The sequence below is a fragment of the Anticarsia gemmatalis genome, chromosome 4, assembly GCF_050436995.1.
Source record: "Anticarsia gemmatalis isolate Benzon Research Colony breed Stoneville strain chromosome 4, ilAntGemm2 primary, whole genome shotgun sequence".
NCBI lineage: Eukaryota > Metazoa > Arthropoda > Insecta > Lepidoptera > Erebidae > Anticarsia > Anticarsia gemmatalis.
Genome location: NC_134748.1, coordinates 12,421,097 through 12,438,650, shown reverse-complemented (window position 1 = coordinate 12,438,650; position 17,554 = coordinate 12,421,097). Strand labels below are relative to the sequence as shown.

General features: G+C 36.0%; 1 protein-coding gene across 1 annotated transcript in view; it reads right to left on the bottom strand.

Annotated features, from left to right (window-relative positions):
- The window catches only part of LOC142972605 (SH3 domain-binding protein 5 homolog), a 45,122-nt gene that overhangs the window by 13,491 nt on the left and 14,077 nt on the right, over positions 1-17,554 (bottom strand). Inside the window, exon 3 of the mRNA XM_076113862.1 lies at positions 11,438-11,615. Within this exon, the coding sequence (XP_075969977.1) occupies positions 11,438-11,615 (178 nt within the window). The remainder of the gene's footprint in view (positions 1-11,437; positions 11,616-17,554) is intronic.

The window sequence follows — 17,554 nt, the reverse complement described above, 5'->3', positions numbered from 1 at the left end:
AATACACTTTAGTCTTCTTTGGAACTTTGTTTTATGGACACTCTTCAGAAGTTACCTAATTATTGTTATAGATTTTAGTCCAATTGTTTTTCTTATTTTTAATTTCTTATTTCTTTTTCTTATAGCTGAGTTTACTCAATTAGTTGTCTTTTATGTTGTGGTAAATTTACTCACTACTTATTTCGTGTAAAATAATAACTTAAATAAAACGAATATATTTAATGGCCTGTTTCAGATTAAAGAAGAATCATTGTTAATGAATAATGTCTCAAATAGAAGTAGTCCCTTCAACAAGTCGACATAATAATATAGATAAAACACAAGAACTTTGTTTCGTGACATCTAAAAGAGGTGGTGAGATTCTGTTAAATGATGGTTACCAGTATTATAAAAAAAAAGATAATTAAAATGGGTCCTCACGGTGGAATTGCAAATATAAATCGAAGTGTCGCGGCACTATAACAATTAAAGGAAATACGATTATGAACAAAGTCAGGACACTGACATGTCAGGCTACAACGTTTTAATTTTGAGAAAAGCCGCCATATTTAGGTTTTGCTTGCAAAAATGTAAGTAAATTCTATGATATACTGTGATTATAATAATTTATATGATTTGTATACAATAATATAGGTACTTTAATTGCTTAAAAAAATAAAGATCATGTAATGGCATTACTGTTATTTAATTGTAATTAGAATTTGTGATCTTAAACCATGTATAATATAATAATTATTATTTTTATATCTACAGTCTGTTAACTTTAGGATAAAACTGATTTTAATATTTGATCTGTGATTTATATACATTATTTTACTTATAATACACATTATTTTATATTAACAATTATCCACACCCTTCTGGTACAACCTGTAGGAATATACCAACTTAAAGATTTATAATCGGGTAAATACGTGATCTAATTGGAATAGGTGATTTTATCTATACATATAAAAATCAAAGTCCTGACTCATTCACTTAGTCACCAACGCAGGGCCCAAACCCCTGAACCTATAAAGCTGACGTTGTTGCTTTTATATCTTTGAATAAACATATTGATTTATTTATTGCATCGTGTTTTATTTTTGATTAAGTGTGTCACTTTTGTGCACGATTGTACTTTAGCTATTCATACGAAGATGTAAAAAAATGGGTCCAACGGAACACGTTGTTTAATAGGGGGTCCAATGGGCACTAAAGTATAGGCAAAATCCAAGTTTTAAGGTCGAAACGGCACATGGAGGTCCAAAGGGTCATGATAATCAGTGAGGTCCAAACTTGGAGGTCCAACCGGTACGCAGTCCAGTAATCAGTGGAATACGAGAATTAGAAATAATTGCCGTATCGCGTTACAAGTGCTGTACGATTGTTCTGTTTGAGTTTAATTCATTTTCATATAGATGTAGTCACGTGACAGTCACTGGGCTGTTATTAGGCTGGAACTAGTTTGTATTGGTTTTAAACATAATTACTGTGTTTGTTTAGGTTTGTATGCTTTGTTGATGAAATTGTCACGTGATCGTTTGTAGTAATGGTTATTGTTAGGTAGAGATATATTTTTAGTAGATACACAATTTATTTTGGATTTGATACAGGTTCAATTGAACGAAGTCATCGAAATATATGGAAGACAATTGATTCGCTTAAGTGAAATACAGCGATTATCAAAAATACCATTGAAAAATATATTTTGATTAATAGTGATGATTTCTTATAAGTACTCTAATATGGAGAAATACAATCACTTTTCAAGACTTTAAGATTTGTAGATTTGTGGTAGACCTTAGTTACGTTACCTAGTTGACCTAAATCAATAAATGATTAGATTTTATGATTTGTAGTTGAATACACACAGTACACTTCCCACGGAAACCAGAGATAAAAGCAAAGTTTAAAGAAAAAAGATTTTGTTAACATGTTAATTGAATATGACAAATACTTATTTACCCAGTAACAAAGATGATAGCTTAATTATCAATACAGGTGTGCATCATTTAGATAAGATACGACTTGAATCACCGTCATTGTTTATCGACTGTCAACTGCGTTATATCATTGATATAATTATGAAAGGTAACACGTGTTCATTGTTATCTTGCATTTAATTAATTGAGGATTTACTACATAAAACAGGACTTTAGTTGTATTTATTTGACTGCATTTTGATTTTCGTTAAAATCCACAAACGTGTTTGCAGTTGAAATGAGTATATTTTGTACAAATCATGCGCGTAATTTAACAGTACTTAAATTACCTTTTGAGAATAAACCTTTTTTAACCGTCTTCAAAAAAGGAGGAGGTTCTCAATTCGACTGTTTTTATTACTGTTTGTTACCTCTTATATTTCTGTTACTATATATTCATCTATTTCACGACCAAAGTCAACATGAGTCACAGAGTCGGATTTGGATTACAAACCTTTTCTACACCAGGAAGAAAGGGTAAATAAAATCCATATCGTAAGTTATCAAGTTGAAAACCGCTGCAATTTGACGTGCTACATTATGCAGTCACTGACAATGACATTCTATCCAGCCTTCAGCGCATTCATGAGATTTTTTATCCGTCGCTTTCAATATTGACGCGGCAAAAAGAGGTTTATTAAAAAAAGGTTGTCGCATCCCGATGGCAGGGTCGTACGGATATCCGCTTTCCGCTGTGGAACAGTGTTCCATCCTATTTTATATCCTTAGGAATCTGAGTATATCCAGTGTTATATTTTCATCCTTTCCCTGTTGTAGCTTCTTTTTTGATCAAGTAGTTTTAGATGTTTTTTTTAAAAAGACTGCCCGAATTTGAAAGTCCTTATTGATGTTTAAAGGCAATGATTCATTTTCATCATCAGTCAGATTCAGATTCAGGTCAGAAGCCAGCCTTAACTAAGTAGAGATGACCACTGGCATGACAAAACGAAGAAAAAATATATATTTACAAAAAATAAGGCCTTTTAAGACGTGTTGCAATGTTTAAGAAAAAATGGAGATTCGTTGCTTATAAACTGTATTTTTTTTTTAGTAACAGCCTCTTAGCTCCCTGAGGGCAGATACGGTAAAGTTCAGATTAAACATCTTTTTAACTACTTTTAGCCGATGCAGGAGATTGTACACCACGTGACGTCTATAAAGTGCGTGTGACGCTGCACTATTTAGCGTCGCATTGTGTTGCAGTCGCCAGACCGTGGCAAAAACCATTGTCACCGCGTCTACCGTGGCATGAACAGCATCAGTGCAATGGAATGCTCACATGCCTGGCGTAACATCTTAAAACTTTGTCTTTACACTATTAGATAATGCGAATAAGATATGACTTGATGAGGCGACTTTAGCAATCGTGTTACCGTGTGTTAACATGATAAAGGCTTTTGTAGCTCAATTTTCTGCCTTCTCATGTTATCTTTTCGTCCCAAACTTGTTTCACAATGATAGATATTGGCGCAGCGGCCATTTTCGCCAACATCAAGGATCTTTAGGGATCCCTACGAGCAAACGCATACTGGAAACTACTTTTTGGCATGTAGCAACGCCTTTAAGAATATCTAGGAGTCCGTCAATAACCAAATTGCTAAGCTAACCTATATTGATGTAATATTATTACCTTTTAGAAGTAAACAATATAATAAATAATAAATTCGTTTAAAGCTATTAGAACAGTTAAAGAAAACGCATTGGATTGAGACCCTCCATTTTTAAATTTGGTTATAAAAGCAACACAGCCAGACCCAGCCATTTTCACCTCTTCCAGGTCTCTATAAAAACATTTCTCTATCATAACGTCCTTTGTATAATTATGTTTAAAACTTCTATAAAACATCAGCATTCAAACACTTGAAGCCCTCCATCAAACGCGGATCGATTTCGCACTAATTATAGCTTAGGTCAATACTACGAACACACAAACTACAAACTGTTCCGACAAATAGTTGCAGACACGCGAACTACTCGTACGATCGAGTAGTTAACACGTATCGGTATTTCATGTCGTGTTGAATTTATAATGATAGAAAAATATCTAGTTTTATACAAATCGATAAAAGGTGGACGGAATATAACTTTAGAGAACTTATTGCACCGAAAGTATGATGAGCCATACTACTGGCCCTATATTTTTTGACAGTTTAGTTCGAAAAGTGCAGTTTGATCTGAGCTGTGGGAGTAGTTTGGTTTTGAGGGGAAACGAACAATTAAATACATTGAAGTTCATTCGATTATAATTGCGTAATATTGTTGCAAATTAAATGCTTTTGATGCAACTGCTTACGTATGAAATTCTAGAAAGATCTTTGCTTCTAAATATAAACTAAATAAAGGGTTTTACGGTTGACACTACGACATGTGAAAGGACCAAAAAAACTTACTAAGACGCAAGCAAACACAAGATAAGCAAATACGCTTGCTGTAATTATTTATTCTTTCATTACCTAATCCTACAATAACCACAGCAGTATTAAAGAATTAACACCTCAAAAACAACGTAATACAAAAAAGGGCTTTCCTCTTCATCCCTCGTAAACACCCCTATAACTCACATTCAAAAAGGAAGATCACCACATAAATTCAAAGGGACAAAAGCCCTTTTTATTCCAAGAGACATGTCAGATGTGAAAACAAGTGTCCCTTGCGGTAAGCTGGTAATTAACCTTCTGGCTTCAGACCTTCGAATATAATACTAAATAATAAAACAGTAAAAATGCCTTGTCTGTACATGTAACATATCTAAATATATTTATGAAAGGTAACTGATTGACTGACAAAGTGATCTATCAACGCACAGCCCAAACCACTGAACGTATCGGGCTGAAATTTGGCATGTTTACAATATATTCAATGAGGGGGGTTCAGGAACAGTAATAGAACATAAATCGAAAAAAAGAAAATTGTCTGTTTTTTGTATGCCTGTTTATACGCGCTAATTTTAAAAACTACTAGACGAATTTGAATGAAACTCTTTTTGTTGTATAGCTATTAAAGTCTAAGCAACACATAGGCTAGAATTTATTTTGAAGGATACCTGATGTGAAACCTTAACAGCTTGTCTAAACCGTAAAAGATATAGGTACATATACTGTCTTAAGGAAATTTGATTAATTTATTTTGAAGATCGCGAAAGCTACCACGCGGACGAAGCCGCGGGAGTCGTCTAGTAATCAAATATTCAAAGCCTTGTCCCTCTGCCCTTGGGTGGAAGAGGAAGTGATAACAATTGTATGGCCGTTCGGAATTATCTTTCTGTTTGTGAATAAATAATACGGACAGTTGGCAGCTTATAACAAACTAGCTGACCCGCGCAACTTCGCTTGCGTCACATAAGAGAGAATGGGTCAGAATTTTCCATGTTTTTGTAACACTTTTTACTGTTAGGTACTCTGCTCCTATTGGTCGTAGCGTGATGATATGAAATATGCTTTTTTTTTCACAAAAAAATATTCTCAAAATGATTTACATCTCTTAGTATAACGAAGTCGCGCTAAGGCATATCCGCCATTAAAACAGTTGCCATGGCAACGGAATTTTGTTAATTCAATGTCATTATAATATTGATATTTCGCGACTTCGTTGAATTTTCTGAATTTTCCCGGGAAATGCGTCATTTTCCCGGGGTAAAAAGTAGCCTATGTCCTTTCTCGGGTATCAAAATATCTCCATACCAAATTTCATGCAAATTGGTTCAGTAGTTTAGACGTGATTGAGTAGCAGACAGACAGACAGACAGACAGACAGACAGACAGACAGACAGACAGAGTTACTTTCGCATTTATAATATTAGTATGGATGGCAAAGAGCTTTGTACCTTCTTTGATGTAGGTACTTTTATCTCTAAAGTGTCGGAAAATAAGAGAATTTTCGGAACCCTTCACAAATCCTTAAATCCTTACTGTTATTATTTCAAATTATATCTATGTGTTTAACGGCCAAACAGTTGAATAATTTACAATGAAATAAGCTAGAAAATTAATTTAATCTGAATGATATTTTTCGTATGCGATGCGTAATAATCTAGGGTCAAAAGTCAATGAAATATAAAAAGAATCTAATTTCTATTGTGAGAAAGAGTACGCTATAGGGCATGTATAGCTCTATCTATTCAAAAAACGGATCTTGAAACGCTTTAACATGTAGTACGACCATATGTATGTAATCAATCAATCAATACATATAAAACTCTTCCGTTACTGATTGACTGATTGATAACGCACAGCCGAAACTACTGAGCGTAGAAAGTTGAAATTTGATATGAAGATTCCTTAGGAAGTGTAGAGGAGCTTTAGGAGAGGATTTCTGTAAATTTCACCCCGAAGAGGGTGAAATTCATGCAAAAACAAAGGCAAAGCCACAGGCGGAAAGTTAGTCTTTGAAGAATAGTCCGCAGCGCTATGTAGCCAATTAACAGTAAAAGGGCGTCAAAATTTCTATCGCCAATAAATAAAGCCAATAAAAGAGTGACGTCACAATGACGTCATTGTTTACTTAACCGAATGAACTATGGGTTCGTTTAGAGAAGGCACGTTTTGACACAGCGCCAACACAAATAAATAGTTAGAGAATTCTGACAAACTCACAAACAAGTTCTTGATAAGGCATGTGAAACGTAGGAATATAGGGAGATTGTTTTCATTCCACGGAAGGATTTCTATGATCTGATGTTACATTCCGATTCAAATAGTATTTTTTTTTTGCATAATTAGTCCCATTTAAATTTTATTTTTATGTTTTATGTAAATGTGTTTATGTAAATTATGTTTTTCGATGCATCCGACACTAAATAGAAGGTTATTTAACATATTTAGTTAACGTTACCTCGAGAAAAGCTGTCACTTATCTTTTGTTAAGTAACATAAAGTGAATAGTTCTTACATAGGATACGATAAGCCTAGGACCGTGTAAGCTTTAGAACGAAGAAGCCCTTTAAAAATCATTATACTGTGACACAAAAATATCTCACTATCATTAACTTGTGAACTCTTTATGTTACAAAACTGTTACACTGCATACATATGCCCCACAGGGGTAGGACATCAGAGCCTAGACTGCAAGACTCTTCAAAAGTTAAAAATAAATTCAGTTTTACAATGCAAAAAGACCAATACACAGGTTAGCGATATCAACGACCTTGTCAAATGCATTATCACTCGAGTGTCAGTGCACTCGTATCATTGCACAAACTCTACTGACTGACACATACCCCCGGTTTCTGAGGTACATTTAGCGGTAGTCTATCTATTCAATGTCAAAACTCATATAAAAAAAAAACGCTATTGAATAGATAAACTACGGCTAAACCGTCAACGGGTCAGTAACCGGGGATAAGTTGTAGCATTTGTGGTCACCACTACCAGTGCGACGAGAGGTCGTTCGATTCCCAGACGGGGAACTATCCTTAGTCACTTGTATTTGACAGGTTCTCTTCGTGGACTAGGCTAGGTGCTATTCGAACGGTAGCCCTAGATGGACTACCTCGCAAATATTTGTGTGACCCACAAATAGTTGTTTCGGGTCTGGTTGTACTTTGTGTCCGTTGTTTGTATGTTTGTAAAAGTCCCCATAACACAAGAGCAATACTTAGTCCAGGAGCCTTTAAAAAACAGTACAAACTGCATCGTTAAATTTATGGCAGTACTGTACCCTACAATAACAGTATTAGAAAATTACTTTATGATGATTGCCTGTACAGTTCGTTTCCTGTGAAACTATTTTTCCAATTGCTATTTATGGAAACAATTTAGTACGATGTGGAAAATAATTGGACAATAAAGTTGATGGAAATGTTGTTTAGGAATTATAGAACAATAATTTCTGCCTGAAAAGCAGTCATTTGTTGGAAACTCTTGTTTTAAGAATACTTGAATGTCTGGATTCCCTGGGTGATAGTCATTGAAGAATTTATAATAATCCCAAAGTAAAAATAAATCCTCATATATATAAAAATCCCAAGACCTGTACACATTGTCAAGTCGATTCTTTTTCTCCAAAAATGTATGTACGAAGAATTCGATGTGCATATAAAATTACCCCTATTAGGTGGCCTGCTAACAAAGGCTGACAAAAGATACTAGTTGTTATATAGTAAGTAATTCTGTAGGTTAACTTTTTCCCGTTATATCACACAACTCTGATGGAATAACAGCCTAATTCGGTTAAGACTTATTGTCTTCTACGCTAAAGTCGGTTGCGCACACCGTCGGCCGTACTTTACACGGATACACGAGGTAGTCCATCTAGAGCACCCATTCCATTAGCACCCAGCCTTACTCATCTATATTTGAGAGTTTCTTTTCGTGGACTAGGCTAGGTGCTATTCGAACAGGTGTTCTAGATGGACTAACTCGGATACACTCGCCGAGAATATCAGTATCCCATAAAGCATTGTGTTCATTCCTGTGCTCGACTCTGGTACGCGACCGACATCAGCGTAGGAAGAAATCGAACCTAAAACGGGATAAACACGCAACTGCCAACACCAGCGTTAATTACTCTTGTATAAAATATGAGTCTTCCCAACGAATATAATACCTCGTCTAAATAACGACTGAAGCCTTAATTACGGTAATTGCGAAGCTCGCTAAAACCGGATAACATTTATGTAGAGTTAGGCTTGCTACACACATATTCGGTTCGGCATTATTAGTCGGCTTACCGGAGTAGTAAAATCGATAAATAATACTTTAAGATGTTTTTTTGGAAAAATGCCGCTAGACATCGCCGCGCCTGAAAAAAATCCGAATTGTGACAATCGGACTCAAAGAAACTACCCGATCAGCACAAGCCGACCAACCCCCGGTTTCTGAGGTACATTTAGCAGTAGTTTATCTATTCAATAGTGTTTTTTTATATGAGTTTAAACGCTATTAAATAGATAAACTATCGTTGTACCTCAGAAACCGGATGCAAGAGCAGTGATCGCTTCAAATCAGTTTTGTTGTTCAATAAATACTGCCGAACCGAACGAATAAGTGAGTATCACGCCTTACCAAGTAATATTCACATTTCTGGACGAAAATAGATAAGGGATAATAGATGAATCGTTAATGACCGTGGCTGTTATTGATTTTATTGAGGGTTGTATACTGTATATAAATATTTTATACACGTGCCGTGGTTCTATATTGTTACTGACAGTCTATTGTTTTGTTCGTAAGTACTCCTGTGGGATAGGAGTAAGATTCGATTTGCGGGTCCTTTTTTGTTTTTGTTATTTAAAAGGTTTAGCTTTTCCCGTCGCGTGTTGAAATCCTAAATGTTGTAAGGTCAATATTTGATCCTGTTATAGAAATTTTGCCTCTACAGACTGACTTTAGGAGTTAATTAGGTTTTTAATATGAATTCGTCAAGCCCTCGTCGAATTGGCATCACAGGAGAAGACCAAAAGGACGGACTCGTAACGCTAATCTTATCTTTACTTCTATACCGATATTATTAAGAGGAAAGATTTTAACGTATGTTTGTAACGAATAGGCCAAAAAATACTGAACCGAGCTTAAAAATTCGTTCACCACCTGAATGCTACATTATCACTGAATAATATAGACTATTATGATTGAAAGAAATAAATAAAGATCACTACTAAAACAACAATAACCTTTGTTCAAACTTACGAAGCCGAGATTGGCTCCTAGAACAGAATATAATAGATCGGGTGTAGTCAAAAAGAAGCTCAACCGATACATGAAAATTGCCAATAAGTCGTATTCAGTCCTATATTTGTGTTACATAAGTAAAATAAATAATATTTCTCTCTACACGTGTACCATGAAGGCCACACCACTAATAAGGTATATAAAACAAATTGGCTAGATGCGGATCTTTTCTATCGTTCCGTACATTTATTGGTAACCACTGGCAGCGGTGCCAAATAACTGATGTGTGTGCTATTTGATTCCGGCGTCAGGAAGTTGGGGAAAGGCGGCAGTATCAAGTTCGGAATGGAGTTATATCACTCATAGTTATATAATACTAGAAGCCGCCCGCGACTTTGTCCGCGTGGCAAACCCTTCCCTTGTAAATCCCGATTCTTCGGAAACTCCGCGATAAAAAGTAGCCTCTGTGTTATTCTTCTAAATTTCATCGTAATCGGTTCAGTAGTATTTGCGTGAAAGAGTAACAAACATTCATACATACATACATTCTCACAAACTTTCGCATCTATAATATTAGTAGGATACTTGTAAGTGTTAGGGCCAATTTCCTCTTATTCTACTTAGATCTTATCCCCGAACAATCTTAAACACATAAGGTCTATTTTACAGCTTATGAATAATTTAAATAATAGTTCTAGGAACATTTGAAGTAAAGGTAATTTCTCAATGTAGGCAAATTTTCTATAAAATCTCCCCGCTGGCAATGTACATAAACTTTTTGCCATTTTGATGACAAGTAATAGAGGAAGGCGAGGGCAAGCCATTTGGCAATCTCCGGACCACTATCAAAAACCATCCAACGGAAATTAGAAAAACCCAAAAGGATTATTTATTACATACACTCTACTGTAACTTTCCTAGGCAATATTGGATAGATTTTTATAAAAGTAGCGGACTAGCCCCACTTTTTCCGGGTATAGTAGGTATAATATTATACCGTTGATTCCAATTTCATGGGAATTTTCATCCTATCATCATACAAATCTTGCCCCGACAATTACAAACATACTAACAAAGAATTATGCAATGTAGTTTAGTTGTTCAAAAGTGATGCGCGTACATAGATTTTGATCATTTATATTTTTTCTAGATATATTTCCAAAACCACCGTTACCCGTATATTTTTCATACTGCACTTAATAAATTAAGGTCACAGTAGTCCACCTGCGTCTGGCTGCGACTAATGACTCGTATAATGACACCAATTGACATTAAACTCTTGGTAATTAGGACAACGCAGCATAATACACTGACCTAGTGACGGAGCGAGAATATAATGTTTGTACAGCTACAGATGAGATGTGACATATTTTTTGTTAGTGAGTTTTTTCTGGGTGGTTTTATTTGTAGAAAAAACTAACATATGGTTATTAATTTAATGGCCAATCATGGTGAAGTATGAACTATGTAATACATAGATCATTGCATTAAACTTCCTACACTAAATCAATCTTAACTAACATGTCATTTTTAAAACCCGCTGGTGCATTCTCAGATGATTGTGTAAAAATAGCGATAACTAGTAAAACCTCATTAGTTTTAGTATCAAGATTAATCATTCATCAGTCAATCTTTGGAGGGTTGACGTGAGACAAATGGTCGGTCGTAAATCATTAGCCAAATCTCTTTACAGCATATTCTCAACAACGAAACCCCTACGATGGCAATCCTACTCAACGTGGGATAAGAACAAGACAAAGAAGAGTCAATCTTGGAACCGTCTCCTAAAACGCTTAACAGTAAAGTTTCACATAAAAGAAAGACGAAAGATAAAAAATATTCAGTCAGTTTGTTAGTGTCACTTACCACTCGCTCTCTGAAACTGCACAGCAGCTTTCTGGCACTCCTGCCTGGCGTTGGCAGCTATCCCCACAGCGTCATAGTAAGGTCTGGACCTGTCCACACACGTGCCCAACCGCTTGGTCCACGCTTGCAGCCGACGAGAGGTCTCGTTCAGCAGCAGGTGGAAGGTTTTCATGGACTCCTAGAAGAGAAGGGGAAATTCAGTTTGTTTTTTCTAAAGCCCTCTATGAAGTGCCACTAATCCAAACCGGTGACATTTCTTTGCATATGGAGTATAGGTGTGTTGTCCAAAAAATGTATTAAAATCGGGGATTATTTTCATCACATAAGATTAAGTTACGAATAATCTTTTAACTACATGTCGTACAGAAAACGGTTGACAAAATTTGAGGTGCCGAAATGCTTTAAGCACGTTACAAGTAAGTATGTATATCTCAATCGAATCAAGTTAATTTCTGATAATTTGAAACAACGAGCAATATTAGAACAGAGTAACGTTACTTGCTTCTAACAATAGAATAAATCATAGAACTATTCTTCAAAACTCTACAAAAAAATGTAAATGGAGTGCGAATTTACCGCGGTTGACTGCCCTAGCACAAAAGAAACCCAGTACCTTATGGGTGTGAACTTTGAACCTATTAATACAGTAACCTTTTCCCCAGTGGGGTTCAAACTACGGCCCGTCACGATCGCTCACGTTCTACTAACGTTTCGTCATAGGAACCACCGGTACAATTGTAGTGCTCGAGTGCATTGAACCCGACCTTTTGGAAGGACATCACCGATAACGGGCCGTTAACCTTTTGAATAACCTTTATGATATAAAGTACTTTAAAATTATGAGTTATCTTGGGCATGATAAAATACTATGTTTCCGAAAGTAGGTTTAAAAGAAATGGCTGCGATTAGGGCTGTTGTAACTCGAAAACTTTCCTTACAGAGATGTAATGTTATGATATCATCGCTAAGTGAATCAGCTTGTTATAACGGCCAGTGCAGGAGAACCGAAACCTCAAGCAAATCTAGGTAAATAATGCAAGTTGTCACTAATCTCCTTAAATATACAAACAAGGTAATATTCTTACATTAAAATGAAGGCCAAAATTTTACTCAGACACAAAACCAGAATTTCATTATAAAAACGAAATCACAGTAATTGAGTGACATAATGAGAATTTTTCCTTCAGAGAAAGTAATGAGTTTGGTTACGGTGTTGACCATATCGTCCGTTTTCTACAATGCGCTCACCGGTCGGTAAACTATCAGTAGGTAAATAATAATAATAATAAGCATTTATTAAAAAACATAACATTCATACAATGTTTATTGACTATCGCAAGGCGTTTGATTCAGTGCCCCACAGCTGGTTATTGCATATCTTACAATTATATAAAATTAATCCCACAATCATCTCATTTTTAGAATCCTCTATGAGGAACTGGAGGACTACACTCAAACTAAATCACTACATATCACCAATAACTACTGAACCAATTTGTATTCGACGTGGTATCTACCAAGGTGATGCCCTTAGCCCACTTTGGTTTTGCCTAGCATTAAATCCCCTCTCTAGTCTCCTAAACAACAGTAATGCCGGATATACACTTAATTCTACTCACAGCCAATTTTATTTAACTCATTTAATGTACATGGATGACATAAAACTTTTCTCAAGTAATAAAGAAGACCTGTTTAAGCTAGCCGATATAACACAACAATACTCCAAAGACATTTGCATGGATTTTGGAGTCGACAAATGTAAAATTCTATCTATCACAAAAGGACAAATAGAGAGCAATAGATACGCCCTAGAAACCGGACAAAATATTGAGCCTATGGATGATCACAGTACTTACAAATACTTAGGATTTAAACAATCTAGAAAAATAAGCCAAAAAGAAACAAAAATAGAACTCACAACAAAATTTAAACACCGACTTAACCTAATCCTTAAATCACACTTAAATTCTAGAAATATTGTCAAAGCCATTAACACTTTTGCTATCCCTATACTCACCTACTCATTTGGAATCATCAATTGGTCACAAACAGACCTGAAAAACCTGCAACGCATCATAAATACACACATGACCAAACATCGCAAACATCACCCAAAATCTTCAGTTGAGAGACTCACACTACCGCGTAAAGAGGGCGGCAGAGGACTGATTGACATACAAAACCTACACAACAAACAAATAACATCACTCAGAACATACTTTCACACTAAATCACAAAACTCACCCCTTCATAAACACATCACAGACATAGACATCAAACTCACACCACTTAACCTACAGAACAGAAGCACGCAATCAAACGAAACACTCATCACCACAGAACAAAAAATAGCTAAATGGGCTGGAAAGTCTCTTCACGGAAGACACCGAACCGCCCTTAGCCAAAGTTACGTCGACAAAGAGAAGTCGAACGAATGGCTTAAGAAAGGGGAACTGTTTCCGGAGACAGAAGGTTTTATGCTCGCCATACAAGATCAGGTTATTTTAACAAGAAACTACAAGAAATTCATTATAAAAGACCCTAACCAAGTATCAGACCTATGTAGACACTGTAATTCGGCCCCGGAAACTATCCAACACATCACCGGCGCGTGCAAATCCCTTGTACAGTCTGACTACAAACACCGTCACGATCAGGTAGCAGCAATAGTCCATCAACATTTAGCCCATAAGTACAATTTCATACCTCAAAAAACGCCATACTATAAATACAAACCTAACACTATCCTAGAAAATCACACATGCAAAATTTACTGGGACCGAACAATAATAACGGATAAAACAGTACACTACAACAGACCAGATATCACAATGCACGACAAAAACACTAACACTATATACATCATTGACATAGCCATCCCCAACAGCCACAACATACAATCAACAATATCAGACAAACTCTCTAAATACCAGGATCTTGCTATAGAGTTAAAAACCCAATGGAGAGCAGATACAGTCCACATTGTCCCAATAGTCATTTCATCAACTGGTATTATACCTAAATCACTCACACAAAGTCTAGACATTCTTCAAATGCCCAAACACTCACTGCATCTATTACAAAAAGCCACTATTCTTAACACCTGTCGTATCACTCGCAAATTTCTTACATCCTCATCTATCTCATCAACATTCTCTATTTAGCGTGTCACGCTTGGCTTAGGCCCGCATGGCATGTAGCTTACCCCTTCAAAAGAGGGAGATAATAACACTCTTTTATAATAATTATAATAATATTTATTTATTCAAGTGACCAGAGACTCATTTTTGTTAGTAATTAAAAACTTAAAAACCTATGTTAGTGTTACATATTATTTGTAGCTTTGGATGCATGCGCGGCCCGCTACCGCCTTATCCCGTGGGATACGGCACTGCAGCGGTTCACGTACATGCAATCCAGCCTACCAGCAATCATTCTCAGGATGCTGTTGGAGCTGGCCCGCACCCTGCGCACCAGAGAAGCGCATCTTTGACGCATTGTTGCGTAAAAAACAACTTACGTGCGCATCCGCAAACATTCCTGATGCGCTACAGAAGCGGGGCAACCCCACCATCAACCTGAACGTATTATTAAATTGAACTCGTAGGGCGCTGTACGATTTTTGAGTATATCTAGCCCACAGGCTACACGTGTAAAAGGTGGTGCAATATGCTCTAAATAGAGTAATTTTATAATTAATTAAAGCAAACCTTGGCGCGGTCATTCTGTAGACGGCTGACCGTAAAGTGGTATTCGGCCTGGGCGTCTACGTGCTTCGGAGGGCACATAAAAAGGGCAGACAACAGTCGCTAAGCCACGTCAAAAGCCTTTGGGAGGCTTGAACAACTTATGACACTAGGTTGACCACTAACAATACGATAAAAAGTGTAGTGTGTTAGTAATAAAAACTAATATTGTGCGATGACGTCACGTAGCTAACATGCTGTGATGTCGGGGCCGCTGTAATTGACCTAATCTATGCGGCACTTGCGCCCGCGCCGACCTCGTGCTATCTTTTACGCACCTTCGTTCATCTGATAGACATATTGCTGGGCATTGTTTTGTGGAAGTTTGTTTGCATTGGAGCAATTTTAGTGGGATGGCTGGCAAAATCTATTATTTGAAAAGATCGTAATAATCTTTGAGAATGTTCCACATCGTCTGAATCAAAATAACACTTATTCTGCTATTTGTACGGTATTACAATAGACACATCTGCGCAGTACTTAACTAGAATACCTATGACAAATACTTAATTTTGTCTTTTAAACTACTGGTAGACGATTAATCAAGCACTAATTAGTTTACTATTTATACCAACTCTTTCGAAACATACATTTCTTCTTGCCATTTTCCAATACTTTCCCCAATCAATCTATATTTTTCTCACTACCTCTCATATTTCAATCAGACCTTTGATGTCCTATGGCTCCTGTTTTCTCCTAGTTTTCGTAAAGCTAAAAGCTAATAATTAACCACTACCATTGTAACCTTTTAATTGCCTCTTATTGAGTACCAGTTGTACCAGCATCTAAATCTATCTGGCACGTGAAGGTATGCCGGAGGTGTGCTTCGAATTTAATGCGTTTCCTGGCGTTACGTTTACTATTCTAAGCTCGCGCGTAAACTGTTACATTAGTTGTGGATTACGATCATTTGAAATACGGTAAACAAAACATTGTATTCTGAAGATATCAGAAGCTCAATAGATCTTGCTACATAACCCTGGTTAAACTACGATGTTTTTTTTTTCAAAAGTTACTTTGATACCTATGGATGATTTGAGCTCTATTAGGAATTGGTTTCTTTTTGAGCTTCTAGAACTTTAAATAATATCCTAATATTAGAAATTTCTTTTATTTGAGTTAGTGACAAAACCGGTGACCTTAAACTTAAGAGTCAATGCTATTTTCTACAGACAGTGAGAGCTTGGATTACTCAATTGCATTATTTTACCCAACCGCAATGATTTGGCAAAATTTTTCAAAACCGACTGCTTCTAAGATTGCTGCCGCCTAACCCTATTCACCATCCACTTGGTTAGAAAATATAAGTTATACAATGATGAATTAAAAGGTCTTTGTCCAGCAGTGGGACGATATAAGCTCATAATGGCAGTGTGCTAAATACACGCTATTTTCCTATATGGGTTGCAGAAACCAAAGAGAAACCACTTACTACAATAAAATTCTTATAAAAATCGTTCAATAAAAACACACCTATTCAATAATACGCAGTACAGAAATCAATTTATGAACAACTGCATAGCCTAGCCTTGGAATGACATTTTATTAATGTCAATTCGTTTGATATGGTTGCAACACTGCAGTCCATTGGAGGAACGGCGGTCAACCAATAAGGACTGACACTTGTTACAATGATGTAATGTTTTCTGTCCATGTACGGCGATTTGACGGTAATTGGAGTTGACTTTTGTCTATAAAAATATGAAAATGAAAGTACCGCTGTTAAGAAAAATTGTAGTCTTTTTTAAATACACCAGCTGATCGCCAAACAGCTGGACCGTTAACCATTTCGGTAGAATTTTTACTGACGGATAGCAGATGTTATGAAATGAAATGTGCTTTTTTTCGAGCTACTGATTAACAATCATAGATTAGAGTACACAAAAACAAATATCGAGACATTTGTTTTTATTATTTCGCATGCACGAATGCATTTTATAATCAATGTCGATAGTTTAAAACAGTTCGCGATATTCCAGGTAGTGAATAAACTATCATAATAAAGAATAAGATTTTCCAATTACCATTTACATGAAATTATCATAATCTAAAGACAACATTTGACGTAAGATTACATAAAGTTGTTTAAACCTTAGAAAATTTCAATAGTCGTAAAAAACCAAGGAGTTAAATCGCGAAGCGTATCAACTTTTTGCCTCAAGTAAGACAAAGCGTATTAAAAATACTACCATGGTGTAAGACAATATAACGTCTATTTATAGTGTGTGTATACGCAATAAAGTTTTTTTATTAGATTATTACTGAGACTCTATGGAGACGTAAGAATAAGGCGTATTTCACAGTGAAAGCGGGTGCGGGTGGAAAATGCGACTGACTGGACATAATCTAAATGACGAAATGAAGCAGAGAA